This window comes from Aquarana catesbeiana, linkage group LG04, assembly GCF_042186555.1.
Source record: "Aquarana catesbeiana isolate 2022-GZ linkage group LG04, ASM4218655v1, whole genome shotgun sequence".
NCBI lineage: Eukaryota > Metazoa > Chordata > Amphibia > Anura > Ranidae > Aquarana > Aquarana catesbeiana.
The window spans coordinates 216,129,114-216,151,801 of record NC_133327.1 but is presented as its reverse complement, the minus strand read 5'-3'; the positions used below and the strand labels follow the sequence as shown (position 1 = coordinate 216,151,801).

The window sequence follows — 22,688 nt, the reverse complement described above, 5'->3', positions numbered from 1 at the left end:
TTGTTGTCTGATTTCCTTTAGATTTACCAAAACCATGTAGTGCAAGGGCCTGCCTGATTGCATACAAATTGAAACTCTTAAGCTTTGACCTCATATTCTATGGTTTTGGTAAATCTGAAGGTAAAAATCTACAGAAAATTATATACTGTGTATCCAGCTTTAGACCTGTGACATGTATTTAAGGAAAAGCCATTTGTGCTTATGGGTATGTTTTTGTATTTTGTATGTAGATCCAACATTTTATTCTTGTTTATGCTTTATGACAATACAATTGCTTATTGAGCATCTAAGTATTTGGTATCCAACCTGTCTTTATAATTCTGTAGGCATTTCAGTGTTCTACAAGGCAACTATTACTGTAATCTCTAAGCTAATATTGCATGTCATTGTCTGCATCTCAATAAAAATTATTCCTGGTACCAGAAGACAAGCATTTATAACAGATAACTAGCAAGGTGAGGAGGGTAAAGTTCTCTTTTTTAAAGTAAATGTAAGCCCAATCACCCATATTTCACATAAGACATAAAATGCTAATGCAATTTAAAAAAGTCATTTTCAATATTTTTAAATCTGCAACTTTTAATAAAATATATTAAAATGTTATTAATTAATACTTAGGGTAACAATGTTTTATCCCTGTCTACTAGTTGATCCCCTACGTTGCCACCCTATTATTCAGGTTTCTAATGGAGACTCTAAGTGGCTGTTTAAACACAAGGCAGGTATCGTGAACTGTTGTCACCATCAGGAAACCAGCTTGAGAAAATTCATGCAGCTACTTATGGCATGCATATATGTAGACAAGTGGTGGCAGAAAACAGACTGCAGGAGACTAGCAGTAAGATGCAACAAAAGATGAAAAATTGTAAAATCAATGATTTTATTTGCAAAAAAATGCAATTGTTTATGATCCACGGTGCTTTACCAGACCTAATATCATTCCGTTAGAGTTTACATCTACTTTAAACTTGGCAAGTGTTTAGTGACAGAAAAGTAAACTGACAATCCTGAGCTACCTTTGCTTTTTTTTTTAACTGTGCACTTTTATTTTCAGACCCCAGAAGAGTAATAATAAATTGGATTACAATGAAGAGACCCCTTATACTCCTGTTTGCTGTGACTCTGGCTGGAGTTAGTGTAACCAGCGCAGCTCCAAGGCTCTGGGGAGACACTATTACTGAGTTTGCTGTGGATCTGCACCAGGCAATACGTTCAGTTGACACCGAAGAGAACATTATTTTTTCCCCACTTGGTGCTACTTTGATTCTAGGAATGATAAAACTGGGAGCGAGAGGAGCAACATCTGAACAAATAAAGGAAGTTCTAAAACTGCAGGGAAATCAAGAAAGTGAGTCTACATTTTATTAATCCCACATCCATACTTTCTGCATGCTGTTTGTTGGATACAAGAACGCTAATCAATGCTTCTTTATACTGGCAGAAAATAGGGTCAGCCCTCTCTAAAGTCAGGATTATTCACGTATTGGTGGGCTATTTGTGAGCACAGAGCTCAAGAGAGATGAAAAAGATGGGCTTGTAACTGCAACCTATTTGTTTTGCAATCATCTTTGGACAGGATATCAATCATAGGTGAATACATTCAAAAATTGGATTTAGTAATGGTCTTTGTGGGACTGACAGTACTATCTATTTACAGTCTTGTCTGTCTCTGATTACTGGCTGACTTCCTGCATTGAAACAAATAATGTATTTTTTTTACAAATTTGAAACATTGCTACAGGACATAGTACAACCCAACCTAGGTATAGCTGATTGAAATTAAAGAAGAACAGAATTGGAAAAAAACACACAAAAAAAACAAAAAAAAACCAGGAGGGCAAAGTACTAGTCTCCATGTAGCTAATCTTTTCCCTGTTACCTACTTACCATGCCTTGCTCTATGTCTCTGTGGCAGCCATCTTGATGGAGGCAGGGTTTTGCTTCCTCATTCATACCAGAGCCTCCAGCAAGGACAACAGTGAGCAGCACACAAGGGACATCACCACATCTCACTCTAAATCTCCTGACACTGGCAGTCAGAGTCATCAAGGCCTTAGATCTCACTTTGCAGATATACAGCTAAGAGGCTATAAGCACAGAAGTGCCTAGGCACACTCGCATAGCAGGAAGTGTCCTGCTAATTTTCAGAGGAAATTTCAGGCAAAAGGTACATTTCAGGGTACTGGGTACTAAGTAAAGTTAAGAATGCAGTCGCACCTGAGCAGAGTGTGTTCCTGGTGAATTGAAGCTTTTTTGGGGTGTCTTTAACCACTTGACCTCCGGAAAATTTACACCCATTCATGACCAGGCAGTTTTTTGCAACACAGCACTGCGTTACTCTGACAATTGCACAGTTGTGCGACGCTGTACCCAAATAAAATTTATGTTCATTTTTCCCCTACAAATAGAGCTGTCCTTTGGTGGTATGACACGTTTTTTATTTTTTGCATTATAAACAAAAAAACTCTGACAATTTTGAAAAAAAACAAAAAACAATATTTTTTACTTTCTGCTATAAAACATATCCAATAAAAAAATAAGAAGAAATCTAATTTCTTCATAAATTTGGGCCAATATGTATTCTGCTACATATTTTTGGTTGGTTATAGCGTCTACAAACTATGGGATATTTTTATTTATTTATTTTTTACTAGTAATGGTGATGATCAGCGACTTATAGCGGGACTGCGATATTGTGGTGGACATTCTGACACTGACACTTTTTGGGGACCAGTGAAACTAATACAGTGATAAACAAAGATTTGGGGGGCATGTGTGCGCTGTAATATTTTGTTCTACTAATACAGTGATCACTCAGTGCTACAAATATGCACTGACACTGTACTAATGACACTGACTGGGAAGGAGTTAAACATCTAGGGTGATCAAAGGGTTAAATGTGTGCCTAGCCAGTGTTTATGTGTACTGTACGTAGTGCTTTTACTAGGGGAAGTAATTGCAAGTAATTGATTTTATACCCTGCTTTGCAGGGAAACAAAATCTATTACCGTACTTTCCTCTGACAGGACAAGGACTCTGCTTTGTTTACATAGGCAGAGCTCTGTCCTGTGTGTGTCTCGGACAATCAGGGGATGCCAGCTATTGGCCTGCACCCACTGACCGACATCTGCTGTGTAAAATCACAGTAGAGCTGAGCCACCGGTGGCGCACGTGCACCCCTACCTGGAAGTGCCAGATCACGTCCTAACCACCGTATATCTAGATTATATGGTCGGCAAGCATTTAAAGCATTTTACAAGTTTTGTGCATTTGTTTTTTTTTTTTTTGTTTTTTTTTTGTTTTTTTTTTGTGGTGTTCCTCCCTTAAAATCTGTACTAGACCTGAAGGGTCTGACTTCCTGACAACCAACAGCCCTGAGCCTGATTTGTTACATTTGACAGCAGTGGTAATACTGCTTCTAAATGTTTCAGTTCTAGTTTTGTACATTTGGTAATTATTGAGTAACTAGACCACAGGATAATTACTTTTATTTTTGTGAATTGACTTTAATGTAATATCACGTTCAGTCTTCTCTCTAGTTGGAGATCCCCTTAAATCAGTATAATCTCCAAGAAGGAGTGTAACTCTTCCTCCTGGGGGAAACACGGCATAGCTTTGTGTTCCCCAAGACAGGGAAACAAATATCTCTCCTTCTCCCCAGCACGTTGACAACTGTCACTACACCACCATCTTCATCTACTCCCTCTGACTCCACCCCATTATTTATACCCCTGCTAAACTGCTCCCCTAATTGATAAGCTAACAACCAATCCCAAGCTAGGTGGATCCTATTTCTTAAAGGACACTTGCAAAGTAAGGAAAGGGATGGTCGGAACTCAGGATGACATTCAAAATAGTATTTCTTGAATCAAGTAAACATGTACAGAGCTGTAAAACTGCCTCCGCAATTCAGATGTTAGTCCTTAGTCATGGCTAAGGACTAACGTCCGAAACGCATAGGATGTTTTACAGCATTGTACATGTTTACTTAATAAAGAAATACTATTTTGGATGTCATCATGAGTTCCGACCATCCCGTTCCCTTGTACATTGGAGGTGTCAGCAGCCTCAAGGTCTGAGCACCAGGCGGAGCTTTTATGTGGGATGGATGTAGCACCTATACTCCTGTTTTCCTTGCACTTGCAATGATACTGGTATTTTTTTTTATAAGATTAAAGCCTAATGCACATTACTGCATTGATAACAACAGGTAAAGTAGCTCATGTTTAACTGATGATGCTTTTCACTGCTGTGTATAGAGGGGGTGTGCAGACCACTTCTGTCAAGGGGTTTCTGCACTGCTTGGCAACACTGTGAATAGGGTCAATAGAAGACCTTGGCAGTAGATAAAAGAGTCATTTTAAAAGAGGAAAACATCAACAGTTGTGTGAACAAGTCATACAGTTTTGTTAGACTTCTTGAGTGCTGATTCATTCATTACCTTTGAAATATTTTGTTGCAGAGATGAGTCAATAGTAAGCTTTTAAAGATATGGAACTACTTCTATAATAAAAAGTCCCTCCATGCATTCATTTTTAATATTTTAATCAGAAGGACATATTATAGCATATTTGAAATTCTTGACCGTTTTCTTTTCTTCTTTTTACATGTTGCACCTGCCATCTTACATGCAGCTCCTCTGTGGGATGCTTTCCCCACTTCTGCCTGTAAAGCTTCATCCCCAGACATAATAAAGGAAGACATCAGGTTTACCTGTTTATTCAAGCCTGTGGGATTCGTTAAGCATACCATTACAGTAACTTCTCGCATTTACTACATTTTGTAAAATAATTAAAAGAGAAAAGCTCTGTACAAATACTGGTAATAATATGACCACCAGTGAACCTGAAAAGGCCACATAGAGATGTTGGTCTCTCAGTGTTTTAGATGGCATACATATATTCATAGTCTCCTGACAGCCTTACAACCTTTGTCTAGGAAATGTATTAGAGAGAATAGCAAATTCTTCTACAGATGTGACAGATTGCCTGAATAGGTCAATCTATTCATTGATAGGTCACACTATTTAATTTTGTCATTAAATCACAAAATCAATACACTTTTGAATGATTTGAGGGACCTATCATGAGCCATAGATTGACTGGCCATGCTTGGAGCCCCTGTGCCTAATATGGCCTATTAATAAATGTTGTCATATGTTTGGCTTAAAGGAGAACTCCGGGCAAAAGCTATTTTACATGTCCTTGTTGCTGATGCCATCCATTTTGTTCTTAGCTCAGTAGTTGCTCTGTAATAGCTCTGTAAAAGCCTGATAACTTTCAAATAAAACCACTACTGCCCAGCGACTTCCTGTTTCTAAGACCAGTGGCTGCTATTCCTCCTATATCCACAGCCTCCTATTTCCCCAGCGGTCTTGGCACTTCCCATTTGTAGCTCTATTCACAGCAAGCAGGGATGTACTTCCATTCCTGCTTACTGTAGTGGGAGGATGGGACTGACAGACCCCCGTTCTGTACTACCCATTGGAGGTGATGTCCTCCTCCCTCTTCCTCTGCTCCCTGCCAGCACTAGCTCCCCCTCCCAAAGCCATATTCCCTCCCCCCCACCCGCCACCAGCCAGCCGGCCAGCCATCTGTCACTGCTGCCCAAAAATAACTGCATGGGGATCACAGAAAATTTGAGAGGATTGCTGGCCAGAGCACACAGAGAGCCGGACCTCATCAGTGCCCATCAGTGCAGCTTATCAGTGCCCATGAGTGCAGCCTCATCCATTCCCATCAATGCTTATCAATGCAGCAGGGATCACAGGGAGGAATCGGGAGGATTGCTGGCTGGATCACACACAGTCACACACAAACACACAAACATCGGCCATTGTCAAACAAAGTCCTGCCTCCCGGACTGGCTCCTATGATAAACAGCAGACTGGTTCAATGCCGGTCCAGGAGGTGGGACTTTGTTTGACAGCGGCCGGTGTTTCAGCTCCAAGCTGTGTTACAGCAGAAGATCCCCGCTCTGTGTGCGCCATCTGGCAATCCTCCTTATTCCTCCCTGTGATCTCTGCTGCATTGATGGGCACTGATGATGCTGCACTTATGGGCACCAATAAGCTGCACTTATGGGCACTGATGAAGTTGTACTTATGGGCACTGATGCTGCTGCACTGATGGGCACTGATGCTGCTGCACTGATGGGCACTGATGAGGCTGCAATTATGGACACTGATAAACTGCACGCATGGGCACTGATAAAGCTGCACTCATGGCAATGATGAGGCTGCACTGATGGGCACTGATAGGCTGCACTTTTGGGCACTGATATGCTGCACTGATGGGGCTACACTTATGGGCACTGATGGGGCTACACTGATGGGCACTGATAGGCTGCACTTATGGGCACTTGTGAGGCTGCACTGATTGGCATTGATGAGGCTGCACTGATGAGGCGGCACTGATGGCCATTGATGAGGCAGCACTGATAAGCTGCACTGATGAGGCTGCACTGATATGCTGCACTGATAGGGCTGGACTGATGAGGCTGCACCGATGGCCACTGATGAGGCTGACAGTCAGCAGCTCTCCTCTATGGGGGCTCTGTGAGAACAGAGCCATCGGCGGTGTTCGGTGGATTAGTTCTCAGTGCAGAGACGAGGTGGGACAGTTGCAGCATCGGCCTGACACTGCATCCACCTAGGTAAGTATACAGTTGTATGCAAAAGTTTAGGAACCTCTGACAATTTCCATGATTGTCATTTATAAATATTTGGGTGTTTGGATCAGCAATTTCATTTTTATCTATCAAATAACTGAAGGACACAGTAATATTTCAGTAGTGAAATGAGGTTTATTGGATTAACAGAAAATGCACAATATGCATCAAAACGAAATTAGACAGGTGCATAAATTTGGGCACCTTTGTCATTTTGTTGATTTGAATACCTGTAACTGCATAGCACTGATTAATTGGAACATACAATTGGTTTGGTGAGCTCATTAAGCTTTGAACTTCATAGACAGGTGCAATCATGAGAAAAGGTGGCCAATTGCAAGTTGTTCTCTTTGACTCTCCTCTGAAGAGTGGCAACATGGGGGCCTCAAAACAACTCTCAAATGACCTGAAAACAAAGATTGTTCTACATTATGGTTTAGGGGATGGCTACAAAAAGTTATCACAGAGATATAAGCTGTCAGTGTCCACTGTGAGGAACATAGTGAGGAAATGGAAGACCACAGGCACAGTTTTTGTTAAGGCCAGAAGTGGCAGGCCACATAAAATATTGGAGAGGCAAAGGCGAAGGATGGTGAGAACAATCAAAAACAGCCCACGGACCACCTTCAAAGACCTACAACATCAACTTGCTGCAGATGGTGTCACTGTGCATCCTTCAACAATTCAGCGCACTTTGCACAGGGAGAAGGTGTATGGGAAAGTGATGCAAAAGAAGTCTTTTCTGAACACACGCCACAAACGGAGTTGCTTGAGGTATGTAAACGCACATTTGGACAAGCCAGTTTCATTTTGAAATAAGGTGCTGTGGACTGATGAAACAAAGATTGTTATTTGGTCATAATAAGGGGCGTTATGCATGGCGGCAAAAGAACACAGCATTCCAAGAAAAACACTTGCTACCCACAGTAAAATTTGGTGGAGGTTCCATCATGCTGTGGGGCTGTGTGGCCAGTGCCAGTACTGGGAATCTGGTTAAAGTTGAGGGTCGCATGGATTCCACTCAATATCAGCAGATTCTTGAGAATAACGTGAGGAATCAGTCACAAAGTTGAAGTTATGCTGGGGCTGGATATTTCAACAAGACAACAACCCAAAACACTGCTCAAAATCTACTCGGTCATTTATGCAGAGGAACAAGTACAATGTTCTGGAATGGCCATCCTAGTCCCCAGACCTGAATATCATTGAACATCTGTGGGATCATTTGAAGTGGGCTGTCCATGCTTGGCAACCATCAAACCTAACTGAACTGGAGATGTTTTGTAAGGAGGAATGGTCCAAAATACATTCATCCAGACAGACACTCATTACAGGCTATAAGAAGCGTCTAGAGGCTGTTATTTCTGCTAAAGGAGGCTCTACTAAATATTGCTGTGATTTTTCTGTTGGGGTGCCCAAATTTATGCACCTGTCTAATTTCGTTTTGATGCATATTGCATATGTCCTTGAGAGAGAGAGAGAGAGAGAGAGAGAGAGAGAGAGAGAGAGAGAGAGAGAGAGAGAGAGAGAGAGAGAGAGAGAGAGAGAGAGAGAGAGAGAGAGAGAGAGAGAGATGGATGCAATCCCTACTGTAACACCTCCTTCTTTGGCAGAACAAATGCTGTTATCTTTTGAATAGGGATGAGCCGAACACCCCCCTGTTCGGTTCGCACCAGAACATGCGAACAGGAAAAAGGTTCGTTCGAACATGCGAACACCGTTAAAGTCTATGGGACACGAACATGAATAATCAAAAGTGCTAATTTTAAAGGCTTATATGCAAGTTATTGTCATAAAAAGTGTTTGGGGGCCTGGGTCCTGCCCCAGGGGACATGGATCAATGCAAAAAAAATTTTTAAAAAGGGCGGTTTTTTCAGGAGCAGTGATTTTAATAATGCTTAAAGTCAAACAATAAAAGTGTAATATCCCTTTAAATTTCGTACCTGGGGGGTGTCTATAGTATGCCTGTAAAGGGGCGCATGTTTCCTGAGTTTAGAACAGTCTGACAGCAAAATGACATTTTGAAGGAAAAAACTCATTTAAAACTACCCGCGGCTATTGCATTGCCGACAATACACATAGAAGTTCATTGATAAAAACGGCATGGGAATTCCCCAAAGGGGAACCCCGAACCAAAATTAAAAAAAAAATATGACGTGGAAGTCCTCCTAAATTCCATACCAGGCCCTTCAGGTCTGGTATGGATATTAAGGGGAACCCCGGCCAAAATAAAAAAAAAAAAATGACGTGGGGTTCCCCCTAAATTCCATACCAGACCCTTCAGGTCTGGTATGGATTTTAAGGGGAACCCCGCGCCAAAAAAAAAAAAAAAAACGGCGTGGGGTCCCCCCAAAAATCCATACCAGACCCTTATCCGAGCACGCAACCTGGCAGGCCGCAGGAAAAGAGGGGGGGGACGAGAGTGCGGCCCCCCCTCCCTCCTGAACCGTACCAGGCCACATGCCCTCAACATTGGGAGGGTGCTTTGGGGTAGCCCCCCAAAACACCTTGTCCCCATGTTGATGAGGACAAGGGCCTCATCCCCACAACCCTGGCCGGTGGTTGTGGGGGTCTGCGGGCGGGGGGCTTATCGGAATCTGGAAGCCCCCTTTAACAAGGTGACCCCCAGATCCCGGCCCCCCCCCCTGTGTGAAATGGTAAGGGGGTACATAAGTACCCCTACCATTTCACGAAAAAAGTGTCAAAAATGTTAAAAATGACAAGAGACAGTTTTTGACAATTCCTTTATTTAAATGCTTCTTCTTTCTTCTATCTTCTGGTTCTTCTGGCTCTTCTGGTTCTTCCTCCGGCGTTCTCGTCCAGCATCTCCTCCGCGGCGTCTTCTATCTTCTTCTCCTCGGGCCGCTCCGCACCCATGGCATAGGGGGGAGGCTCCCGCTCTTCTCTTCTTCTTTTCTTCTCTTCTGTTCTTCTTCATTTTCTTCTCTGGGCCGCTCCGCAATCCATGCTGGCATGGAGGGAGGCTCCCGCTGTGTGACGGCGCTCCTCGTCTGACAGTTCTTAAATAACCGGGTGGGCGGGGCCACCCGGTGAACCCCGCCCCCCTCTGACGCACGGTGACTTGACGGGACTTCCCTGTGACGTCACGGGGAATGCCACAGGGAAGTCCCGTCAAGTCACCGTGCGTCAGAGGGAGGCGGGGTCACCGGGTGGCCCCGCCCCCGTTATTTAAGAACTGTCAGACGAGGAGCGCCGTCACACAGCGGGAGCCTCCCTCCATGCCAGCATGGATTGCGGAGCGGCCCGGAGAAGAAAATGAAGAAGAACAGAAGAGAAGAAAAGAAGAAGAGAAGAGCGGGAGCCTCCCCCCTATGCCATGGGTGCGGAGCGGCCCGAGGAGAAGAAGATAGAAGACGCCGCGGAGGAGATGCTGGACGAGAACGCCGGAGGAAGAACCAGAAGAGCCAGAAGAACCAGAAGATGTAGGAAGATAGAAGAAAGAAGAAGCATTTAAATAAAGGAATTGTCAAAAACTGTCTCTTGTCATTTTTAACATTTTTGACACTTTTTTCGTGAAATGGTAGGGGTACTTATGTACCCCCTTACCATTTCACACAGGGGGGGGGCCGGGATCTGGGGGTCACCTTGTTAAAGGGGGCTTCCAGATTCCGATAAGCCCCCCGCCCGCAGACCCCCACAACCACCGGCCAGGGTTGTGGGGATGAGGCCCTTGTCCTCATCAACATGGGGACAAGGTGTTTTGGGGGGCTAACCCAAAGCACCCTCCCAATGTTGAGGGCATGTGGCCTGGTACGGTTCAGGAGGGAGGGGGGCCGCACTCTCGTCCCCCCCTCTTTTCCTGCGGCCTGCCAGGTTGCGTGCTCGGATAAGGGTCTGGTATGGATTTTTGGGGGGACCCCACGCCGTTTTTTTTTTTTTTTTTTGGCGCGGGGTTCCCCTTAAAATCCATACCAGACCTGAAGGGTCTGGTATGGAATTTAGGGGGAACCCCACGTCATTTTTTTTTTTTTTATTTTGGCCGGGGTTCCCCTTAATATCCATACCAGACCTGAAGGGCCTGGTATGGAATTTAGAGGGACTCCCACGTCATTTTTTTTTTTTAATTTTGGTTCGGGGTTCCCCTTTGGGGAATTCCCATGCCGTTTTTATCAATGAACTTCTATGTGTATTGTCGGCAATGCAATAGCCGCGGGTAGTTTTAAATGAGTTTTTTCCTTCAAAATGTCATTTTGCTGTCAGACTGTTCTAAACACAGGAAACATGCGCCCCTTTACAGACACACTATAGACACCCCCCAGGTACGAAATTTAAAGGGATATTACACTTTTATTGATTGACTTTAAGCATTATTAAAATCACTGCTCCTGAAAAAACGGCCGTTTTTAAAACTTTTTTTTTGCATTGATCCATGTCCCCTGGGGCAGGACCCAGGTCCCCAAACACTTTTTATGACAATAACTTGCATATTAGCCTTTAAAATTAGCACTTTTGATTTCTCCCATAGACTTTTAAAGGGTGTTCTGCGGCATTCGAATTTGCCGTGAACACCCCAAATTGTTCGCTGTTCGGTGAACTTGCGAACAGCCAATGTTCGAGTCGAACATGAGTTCGACTCGAACTCGAAGCTCATCCCTACTTTTGAATTACAGAGGTGACTTCCTGAAAATTCAGTTAGTCTTTTCTCTTCAATGCTAAGGAATTTCACAAATGTATTACCAGTTTAGAATGGCACTGCCTGCTAAATGTGAACTCTTGAATACATTTTGCTGCACCGCACGATTGCAGCAGTGTGTCCTAACATGGCTGCTGGTAACTTTCAGCTTGGCAGTCAGGGGCCCTCAGTCAGCCACACATGTAATCCAAGCCTTTTATCATATAATTGCCCATAGAATAAGTATATAAATACACAGAATATGGCCACCATAGACGGATCACAATTCAGCCAGTTCAGCAGGAACTAGAAGAATTTTGACCCATCTATGGGTTGGCTGGTTGTACTGAAGTTGACCCATTGATTGAGTTCAATACAACCAGCCTGTCATTTTTTTTCCGCGTGATCACTGGCTATAGCTGCCAGCTGTGGTCATTGTATTCTGATGGCTGGGAAGCCTCCTACTGTCAGAATACAATAACACAGCGTGAGGGATTCAAACTATTTTCTTTTCTTCAACCCGTGGTTGAATTGTGTAGCACCCTTCTTGATAGGTGTTAGGATTAGGTAGATTTAGTGCTGGCTCGTTGTGTTCAGGAGAGCTGTGTTTTTGTTGCTAGGTAAATTTATCTTGTCTCACTGTAACCAGTGTAGCTGTAATTGCTGTGTTAGGTAAATTTAGTTATGATTACTGTAATCAACATAGCTGCATGTGATTAGTTAGGTCTGCTCAGTGCTTCAGCTGCTGCTGGTTTGATTATTTCCTCTGTTTTCCAGAAAGCAGTAAAATCTTCTGGAACATACGTGTGGAGCAATGCAAATAGCAGCATGAATATTTATATAGCCCTGGTCAATCCCAGGGAGGGTGGCCTGAGGGGTGCTGGGAGTCTGTATAAATACTCTGAGACACAGATATTCTGGGTCTTTGCCTGCATAGGGAAAGTCCAGCCTGGAGGGCTGGCTGCCATGTGCTTGTTGTTCGTGAGGCCTCAGGTGAGCAACCTGAATGCTGAAGCTACAGAGAGCTGACTGAGGGACAAATGCAGCCACTTGTGCCCATCATATTCAGACACTTGTGCCCGCCAAATGCAGCCACTTGTGCCCGTCAAATACGACCACTTGTGCCCATCAAATGCAGCCACTTGTGCCAATCAAATGCAGCCACTTGTGCCCATCAAATGCAGCCACTTGTGCCCATCATATTCAGACACTTGTGCCCGCCAAATGCAGCCACTTGTGCCCATCAAATACAGCCACTTGTGCCCATCAAATGCAGCCACTTGTGCCCATCAAATGCAGCCACTTGTGCCCATCAAATGCAGCCACTTGTTCCCATCATATGCAGCCACTTGTGTCCATCAAATGCAGCCACTTGTGTCCATCAAATGCAGCCACTTGTGCCCATCAAATGCAGCCACTTGTGCCCATCAAATGCAGCCACTTGTTCACATCATTTGCAGCCACTTGTGCCCAACAAATACAGCCACATGTGCCCATCAAATGCAGCCACTTGTGCCCATCAAATGCAGCCACTTGTGCCCATCAAATGTAGCCACTTACCCTGCCAATAAACACACACACCCCCACTCTGGGCTTGCATCTGCTGGCACTTGCACCCCCCCTTGGGCTCGCAGCTCTAGACACCCCCGGGGGAGGTCTGGCACTTACCTGAAGATTCGCATCCTTTGTGTCTCCGTGCACTCTCCTTCTCTCCTCCACACTTGGGCAGCAGCAGCGGCGGAGGTGCCTGCTCCTCTCATGCTTCCTCTGCTTGCCAAAGCGTCACTAGGCATCCAATAGGTTGCCTGGTGCTTTGGCCAATTGGGAAACAGGTTTCACCTACCTGCCTCCTGATTGGCGGGGAGGCACTGTAGTGTGAAGATAGCGAAAATTCATTCGCTATGGTCACACAATTGGGTGGGATCAGGGCACACTCAAAAAAAAAACCACCCCCTCCCACCCCTGCCATAGGAATCCATGTGTCCGGCATCCTGAAAGGGGCCGGGCACATGGATAGGGAGGCGGCAGCAGGGAAAGGGGGGGTGGCGGCCGTGCACCCTCAATACACGGGCCGCCACTGGTTGCATGGATGTTGGAAGGAAGCAACCAAAAAGTGTCAAAAGTGTCAGTTAGTGTCCTGACTGTCAATTGCAATATCACAGTCCCGCTATAAGTCGCTGATCTCCGCCAATACTAGTAAAAAACAAATTAAAAAAATAAACAAATAAAAATATCCCATAGTTTGTAGATGCTATACCATTTACACAAACCAATCAATATATGCTTATTGGGATTTTTTTAATCAGAAATATGTAGCAGAACACATATTGGCCTAAATAGATGAAAAAATTAGATATTTTATTGGGTATGTTTTATAGCAGAAAGTTTTATATATATATATACATATACATATACATATACACAGTATGTGTTTTTATTTATTTTTTATTTTTTAATTGTTGGTCTAATTTTGTTTAAAGCGCAAAATAAAAAAAACGCAGAGGTGATCAAATACCACCAAAAGAAAGCTCTATTTATGGGAAAAAAGGGGAACAATTTTATTTCGGTACAGTGTCACACACTGCGCAATTGTCAGTTAAAGTAACGCAGTACCGTATCGCAAAAATGGCCTGGTCATGAAGGGGGTTAAATCTTCCAGAGGTCAAGTGGTTAACTACTTGTTAACTACTTCTACTAATTTGCTTGTGCAAGGAATTCTGCTTCAGCTTTACAGATAGGTGTTCACTGTCCTCAAGCTGTACATAGTTCTCTTTTTGGAGTATCCCACTCAATTCCTTCAACCCTATCGCAGTTATTAAAAAAAAACAACAACAACAAAAAAGAACACCCTAGACCAGCTGTCCCCAACCTTTTTGGCACTGGGGACCGGCTGTGTGCAAGAAAATTGTGCTAAGGCCTGGGGGGGGGGGGGGGGGGGGGGGTAAGCGATTTTTTCGCGGGCAATTTTTCAGGGCAATGGCTGGTGTTAGTGCTTCAATCATCCCGGGACCATGGTTGGTATGGTGTCAGGATGATTGAAACACATTATTTCTATCATTACATTGTAATGATTCAACTCACCATAATGTAGAATCATTGGGAGCCTTAAGTGTGTCACTTGCCACCATCGCTTGTCACTTGCCACCATCGCTTGTCACTTGCCACTATGCCTGCCACCAGATGAGGATGTCACTTGCCACGCTGCCTGCCACCAGATGGGGATGTCACTTGCCACGCTAACTGCCACCAGATAGGGATGTCACTTGCCACGCTGCCTGCTACCAGATGGGGATGTCACTTGCCACGCTGCCTGCTACCAGATGGGGATGTCACTTGCCACGCTAACTTGTCACTTGCCACTATGCCTGCCACCAGATGAGGATGTCACTTGCCACGCTGCCTGCCACCAGATGGGGATGTCACTTGCCACGCTAACAGCCACCAGATAGGGATGTCACTTTCCACGCTGCCTGCTACCAGATGGGGATGTCACTTGCCACGCTGCCTGCTACCAGATGGGGATGTCACTTGCCACGATGCCTGCTACCAGATGGGGATGTCACTTGGCATGCTGCCTGTTACCAGATGGGGATGTCACTTGTCACGCTAACTGCCACCAGATGGGGATGTCACTTGGCATGCTGCCTGCTACCAGATGGGGATGTCACTTGCCACGCTGCCTGCCAGCAGATGGGAATGTCACTTGCCACGCTGCCTGCCGCCAGATGGGAATGTCACTTGCCACGCTGCCTGCCACCAGATAGAGATGTCACTTGCCACGCTGCCTGCTAGCTACATGTAAAATCAATCTCCCCCCAGCATTGCAGAGTACTTGCAGCCAGGTACAACGCTGTCAGCCTCTCCTCAGCGCAGATACAGCTGCAGGTGAAACACAGGCACATGCGAGTGAGACGAGAGTGAGGGCGGTGAGAGATGACGTCATTCTGTGTAGAGCAGCCTTCGCAGCCCTGTAAGTAAGGGCGGAACAGCGGTGCGGGCAATGAGAGATGATGTCATCTCTCTCCCCCGCTGTCAGAGAAATAACAGAAACTTTGTTTGCCAATACCGGAATTTCCCTGTACGCCTGCGGGGCAGAATGGCGAATCGGCGCATGCGGGTACGCGATTCAGCGGACCGCGTAACGGCGCAATGGCACACATAGACGTGCGAGTCAGCGGGCCGCGACACGGCGAAACAGCGTAAGCACGTACGCATCTTAGCCGCACACGTGAGTTCCCCTGGTGGCTCTATAAAAGGCAGCCCAGCTCTCTGGCTTATTGCTGGTTTGTCATTTCAGCTCCTGTGTTCCTGTGCCTTTGTTCTGCTATTGACTCCTGCCTATTGTGACTCGGATTGCCTTGACCACCCTTGAACTTCTCCTGCACCTTGACCTCGGCTTTCTTAACGGATTCCTCTTCAGTCTGCTCCAGTGTTTGACCCCCAGCTTCTCTTTAAAGACTTCGCTACTGCCTGCTCCAGTGTTTGACCCCGGCCTGTCTTGGACTCTCCCATTTGATTGATTCCTGTGTATGACCTTGGCTTGTTTAAACGGACTTCCTTCCTACCGGCTTGCTGTGTTTGACCCCCTGGCTTCTCTACATACTTTGTTCCAGTTGTCTACTTCAGGACCAAGGTTTTGGAGCCCCAGTCTGCTTCCTCTGCCGATCACCGTCCGGGTGTACCCTGCACAGACTTACTACCAGACGGAAGTTCAACACGCAAGCCCCTACTAGTGCCTGGCGACCCGTGCCATTCTGTGCCCGATACCCTCTGTGCCACCTCCAGGGGTATAGCGCACTCAGCTGCAAGGGGAGCCGCTCTCAGCATCTCGGCCCTGGTGAGTACCCTGACAGTACAAACCAGCCATGTCAGAGGCCGACAGAGCTGGTTCTCCCCTTGAGGCACTCTGCCAGCAGGTGACAGCTCTTACTCAGGCTGTCCAAAGATTCCAAGATGGCTACTTTCAAATTGAGGGCCGTCTCCAGCACCTGATGTCTGCTCCAGCTCCTTCGGATACAGCCTCAGCCAGCGGCGTGGCCTCTCCCCAAGATCAAGTCACCCCAGCACCTTCAGTTGTAATGACTCTCCCTGAACCCAGAGTCCCCACTCCGGAACGATTTTCTGGAAACCGGAAGAAATTTAGAGCTTTCAAAAATGCTTGCCTATTATATCTAGCTCTTCAACCCAGGACTTTCCATTCAGAATCTGTAAAAGTGGGATTAGTTATTTCCCTATTATCTGAAGAACCACAATCTTGGGCTCATAATCTTCTTGAACAGAAGAGTTCTTTATTAGACTCAGTTGAAACTTTCTTTACCGCTATGGCTCAGTTATATGGTGACCCGCAACGCACAGCTACTGCTGAATCCATTCTACACACCCTTACCCAAGGAAAAAGACCAGTAGAGGATTACACCGTGGAATTTCGTAAATGGTCTGGAGACACCACCTGGAATGAGGCCGCCCTTAAATACCAGTACCGTCAGGGTCTCTCCGAGACACTTAAAGACGAATTAGCACGAGTGGATACCCCTGACTCTCTGGAAGATCTGATTCAACTCACCACTAAGCTCGACAGGCGCCTGCGGGAGCGCCGTTATGAACGCTTCCAGTCTTCCCGGCCTACCTGGATGTTACCCCGGGTTCCTCCGGTTCCTGTGCCTGTCGCGGGTCCCTCAGCTTCTACTGACAGTGAGCCCATGCAACTGGGACTGGTCCGGTCCTCACTCACTCCTGACGAGAAATTGCGACGTCGTCAAGCCAATCTTTGCCTCTACTACGGAGAAGCTGGCCATTTCCTACGTAACTGCCCTGTGAGACCCAGTAAGTACCGCTTATGGCACTCTACGAACTTTCAAGTTGCTAACTCAACCCAATCTCACCTTATCCTACCGGTCTCATTACAGGTGGCGGAAGAGGAAATTCGGCTGCTGGCTATCGTTGACTCCGGAGCATGCAGCTGTTTCCTGGATGCATCCCTTGCCCAAAGTCTGCACATCCCTCTTCAAGATAAGAAACAGCTCCTTCAGATCTACCTGGCAGACGGGTCTCTACCCAACTCAGGACCTATCACTCAAGAAACCAAGCCCATTCTTGTCTCCACAGACTCTGGTCATCAGGAATTTCTTTGCTTCAACATCATCAACTCACCCATGTTTCCCATTATCTTGGGGTTCCCGTGGCTAATGGCACATGACCCTCAGATCCTTTGGAGTAAAAAAGAAATTCTCTTCTCTTCAGCATACTGCTCCCAGCATTGTTTTGTGCCAACCTCCAATAAGACTGTCCCCTGTTTGTCCATACAACCAGTGCCAGATATGCTTACACATGTCCCTGCAGCATATCACAAATTCCTGGATGTTTTTGACAAAATAAAAGGCAGATAGTTTACCACCTCATCGGCATTATGATTGCCCCATCGATCTGTTGCCCGGCTCCGAGATCCTGTTTGGCTGAATTTTCCCCTTGTCGGAGACCGAGTTGGAAGCTCTCCGGCTCTACATTGATGAAAACCTTCTTCCTACCCAGCCGGGGCTGGTATCTTTTTTGTTGAGAAAAAGGATGGATCTCTCAGGCCATGCATAGACTATAGGGAGGTTAATAAAATCACCATCAAAAATCGATACCCACTTCCCCTCATTCCTGAACTGTTTCAGCGGTGTCGATCTGCCCAAATATTTACCAAATTGGATTTACGAGGGGAATACAATCTTGTTCGGATACGTGCTGGGGACAAATGGAAGACAGCTTTCAGGTCCAAATTCGGTCACTTTGAGTATCTGGTGATGCCTTTTGGGCTCTGTAACGCCCCAGCTACGTTCCAGCATCTAGTCAATGATATTTTCTGGGAATTCCTAGATAACTTTGTCATTGTCTATCTTGATGATATTTTAATTTTCTCTACTACTATAGAATTACATCGAGACCATGTCAAGAAAGTCCTCTCAGTTCTCAGAAAGCACAGCCTGTTCTTAAAGGTAGAAAAGTGTGAATTTGAAAAGACTACCATCCAGTTCCTTGGCTTCATCATCACTACTGAAGGGGTAGCCATGGATCCACAAAAAGTTAAAGCCATCCAGGAGTGGCCGGCCCCCTCAGACAAAAAAGGAGTCCAGCGATTTATTGGCTTTGCCAATTTTTATCGCAGGTTTATCAGGGGGTTCTCCTCAATTATCTCTCCCATCACTCAATTAACCCACCAAGAAGTCAAATTCCAATGGTCCCAGGAAGCTCAAGATGCCTTTGTCAAACTAAAGAATCTGTTCACGTCAGCTCCCATACTTCAGCATCCGGATCCCACTCTACCTTATGTACTTGAAGTTGATGCCTCGGAATCCGCCACAGGAGCCATCTTGTCTCAGAGAAGTGGTATTAAAGCACTTCTCCATCCAGTAGCCTTTCCCTCCCGCAAACTAAGTCCTCCAAAGAAAAATTATAATGTTGGTGATTGGGAATTATTAGCCATAAAGACTGCCCTTGAGGAATGGAGATACTTACTGGAGGGTGCGTCCCAGCCCATCATGATCTTCACGGACCACAAGAACCTGGAATATCTCCGAACAGCCAAATGTCTTAGGCCCCGACAAGCCCAGTGGGCATTATTCTTCTCCAGGTTCAATGTCCATATCTCCTATCGACCTGGTTCAAAAAATGGGAAGGCGGGCGTACTCTCCCGTATGTTTCCAGAGGCCAATGATTCAACAGAACCTGAAACCATCCTATCCTCTCACAATTTTCTTCATCACATTCAACCTAACCTTCAATCTGCTATTGAAGAGGCCTCTAGTCAATGCACGGAATCCGAGATATCCTCCTTAGAAAAAAAGAGATGGTTTTCTGTGGGCCCAGGACAAGGTTTTCGTCCCCTCCTCTGTAAGGCTTAGAATTTTACAGACTTTCCATGACCACAAAATGGCAGGACATTTTGGAGTACGGAAGACTTCTGAATTAGTTCACCGCTCTTTCTGGTGGCCGGGTTGGAGGCAGGACTGTAAAAAGTATGTTCAATCCTGCATTACCTGCCAACGCAGCAAAGGGTCAAACACTAAAGCTTGGGGCCTCCTTAGACCCCTATCTATCCCTGAAAGACCTTGGAGTGAGGTTTTTTTGGACTTTATTGTTGATCTACCTCCCTCTGAAAATTTTTCCACCATTTTGGTAGTGGTTGACCGCCTCTCAAAGATGGCACACTTTCTGCCCATGATTGGTACTCCTTCTGCTTTGGCTACAGCAAATGTCTTTATTAAAGAAATAATAAGACTCCATGGTGTTCCCCACAACATCACCTCTGATAGAGGAATTCAATTTACCTCAAGATTCTGGAAAGACCTTTGTAAATCCCTGGAAATCAAAACCTTTTTTTCTTCAGCATACCATCCCCAAAGCAACGGCCAAACAGAAAGCACGAATCAGACCTTGGAGCAATATCTCCGTTGTTTCTGCTCTAGCTCTCAGGATAATTGGTCAACTCTTCTCCCCTGTGCGGAGTTCGCCTATAATAATGCCACACATTCTGCCACCAATCAGACGCCTTTTTGGGCCAACTATGGGTTCCACCCATCTTTTCTGCCAGACTCCATCCCAGAAGTCTCAACCCCCGCAGTTCAAGATCGAGTAAACCTCATCCAATCTAATTTTTTACAGATCCAAAAGGCCATGAAGGAAGCTCAAGACAGCTATAAGAAATATTACAACAAAGGGAGAAGAAACAATCCGGAATTTAAAGCGGGGGTCCACCTATCTATCGTTTTTTTTTTTTTTTGAGTTCATTCACAAACTTTTCTTCTCAGCATTACATACTCACATATTGTTTGTAATATGTCCGCCTGTGTCAGATTTCGTCGGAAAGAATAACTTATATTATTCACTGCAGGCGGTTTCCATCTTCAATGTGGGCATTTGAAGCCCACAAGCATTTATTTCCTGAATGTGGTGGATGCTGTGCTCCCAGCATTCACCGCTCGTTCCCGCACATGCTCAGTGGCATCCTGGGAAGCCTGAGACTAGCTCCCAGGAGTCTGGGAGAGGCTAGAAACACGCCTACTCCCACGGGAGGAGAACCAGGAAGTGCAAAGAAGAATAGAAAAATAAAAGGTAATTACGGCGAATTAAAATTTTTTTAAACGGCATGTCAGCATCTAGGCAAGGAAGAGAATACATACAGATATTGTTCAAAATTTGGGTGGAACTCCGCTTTAAGATTGGAGATAAGGTTTGGCTATGTGCTGTCAATCTTAGATTACCCTGTCCCTCATGCAAACTTGGCCCAAAATTAATTGGTCCTTTTGAAGTAAAGAGGGTAATTAATCCTGTGGCCTTCGAACTAACCTTACCCAGTACTCTTAGAATCCATCCGGTGTTCCATGCATCCCTACTAAAACCAGTAGTTCCCAATTCTTTCTCAGGGAGGGAGGAAAATCCACCTCCACCAGTGGAGGTAGAGGGTGAAGAAGAATTTGAGGTGGAAGCAATTATGGACTGTAGAAAGAGGGGTAGGCAGACTCAGTATCTGGTGAAATGGAAAGGGTACCCACCGGAAGATAACTCCTGGGAACCTGCCAGTAATATACATGCACCTCGTTTGGTTCAGAATTTCCACAGGCGACACCCAGGGATATTAGCCAGGTTGGGCATCCGGAGGCTGCCCCTCGGGGGGGGGGGCACTGTCAGAGAAATAACAGAAACTTTGTTTGCCAATACCGGCACTTCCCTGTACGCCTGCGTGGCAGAATGGCGAATCGGCACATGCGGGTACGCGATTCAGCGGACCGCGTCACGGCGCAATGGCACACATAGACGTGTGAGTCAGCGGGCCGCGACACGGCGAAACGGTGAAACGACGTAAGCACGTACGCATCTTAGCCGCACATGTGAGTTCCCCTGGTGGCCCTATAAAAGGCAGCCCAGCTCTCTGGCTTATTGCTGGTTTGTCATTTCAGCTCCTGTGTTCCTGTGCCTTTGTTCTGCTATTAACTCCTGTCTATTGTGACCCGGATTGCCTTGACCACCCTTGAACTTCTCCTGCACCTTGACCTCGGCTTGCTTAACGGATTCCTCTTCAGTCTGCTCCAGTGTTTGACCCCCGGCTTCTCTTTAAAGACTTTGCTACTGCCTGCTCCAGTGTTTGACCCCGGCCTGTCTTGGACTCTCATTTGATTGATTCCTGTGTATGACCTTGGCTTGTTTAAATGGACTTCCTTCCTACCGGCTTGCTGTGTTTGACCCCCTGGCTTCTCTACATACTTTGTTCCAGTTGCCTGCTTCAGGACCAAGGTGTTGGAGCCCCAGTCTGCTTCCTCTGCTGATCACCGTCCGGGTGTACCCTGCACAGACTTACTACCAGACGGAAGTTCAACACGCAAGCCCCTACTAGTGCCTGGCGACCCGTGCCTCTCTGTGCCCGATACCCTCTGTGCCACCTCTAGGGGTATAGCGCACTCAGCTGCAAGGGGAGCCGCTCTCAGCATCTCGGCCCTGGTGAGTACCCTGACACCCGCCTCCGCACCGCTGACATTACCTGTCTCCTCTGCAGCCTGGCAGCAGAGGCACCATGGCCCGGTGTTGGGCCACGGCCCACAGGTTGGAGACCTCTGCCCTAGACTGTTTTTTTGAGGCAAAAAGTGACTGAGATTGTGTGCCTGACTGCAGGGCAATCAACCAGGAAAAGAACCTGGGCAATTTCCAGCTGCTCCTGCAGGGGTAGCGCTATACTTGCGTAGAGTGGAAGTAAACTTCCATCACTAAATTTTAGCTAGTAAGGCTTACCTACAGGTAGTGTAAATATCTCCTAAACGGGCACTATTTAGGAGATATTTACTGTATACGCAGCCAGTGACATAATTGGCGCATGGGCTCTTAAGGAACGGCATGAGCCCTGTACCGTGAAAGGCGGGCTCCCGCATGCATGTGATGTCATTGCGGCTCCGGCCTGTCACAGAGCCGGAGTCCGCTAACCCGGAAGCAAGACGGGTGAAAATGAAAGCAGCCTCCAGCGATGACATCACAGTGCTGGAATTCTTAGTTTTCAGGTAAGTTTCACATTATGATATTATCTTGCAAGCAAGAAAAAAAATAAAAATTGTCCAGCAGTTTAACGGCTTTAAGTGTGAACAAGATACAGATAATATTTTTTAACAAAAAAAAAAAAAAGTGCTCATTTTTTTCAAATAAAAAAAAGAAAAACAGCCGCACATTTATTGCTTAGTACATTTCTTTGATTTCTTTGATTTCATTTCATGGCGTTTAAGATAAAGTAGAATCCAAAGGGTAAGCTGCTCACCTACATAGTATGGACAAGGATCAAACATGTAGCTTTCAAACTTCTATGTGTTGCCAGCTCTCTATTACATCTGTACTGCGAGAATTCCTATTAGAAGGGCACCGGAAT

At 45.7% G+C, this 22,688-nt stretch overlaps 1 protein-coding gene across 1 annotated transcript in view; it reads left to right on the top strand.

Annotated features, from left to right (window-relative positions):
* The first annotated feature begins 1,056 nt into the window (after positions 1 to 1,056).
* Positions 1,057 to 22,688, top strand: part of SERPINI2 (serpin family I member 2) — a 57,778-nt gene continuing 36,146 nt past the window's right edge. The window contains exon 1 of the mRNA XM_073629091.1: positions 1,057 to 1,348. Coding sequence (XP_073485192.1) covers positions 1,087 to 1,348 — 262 coding nt within the window. The 5' untranslated portion in view covers positions 1,057 to 1,086. The remainder of the gene's footprint in view (positions 1,349 to 22,688) is intronic.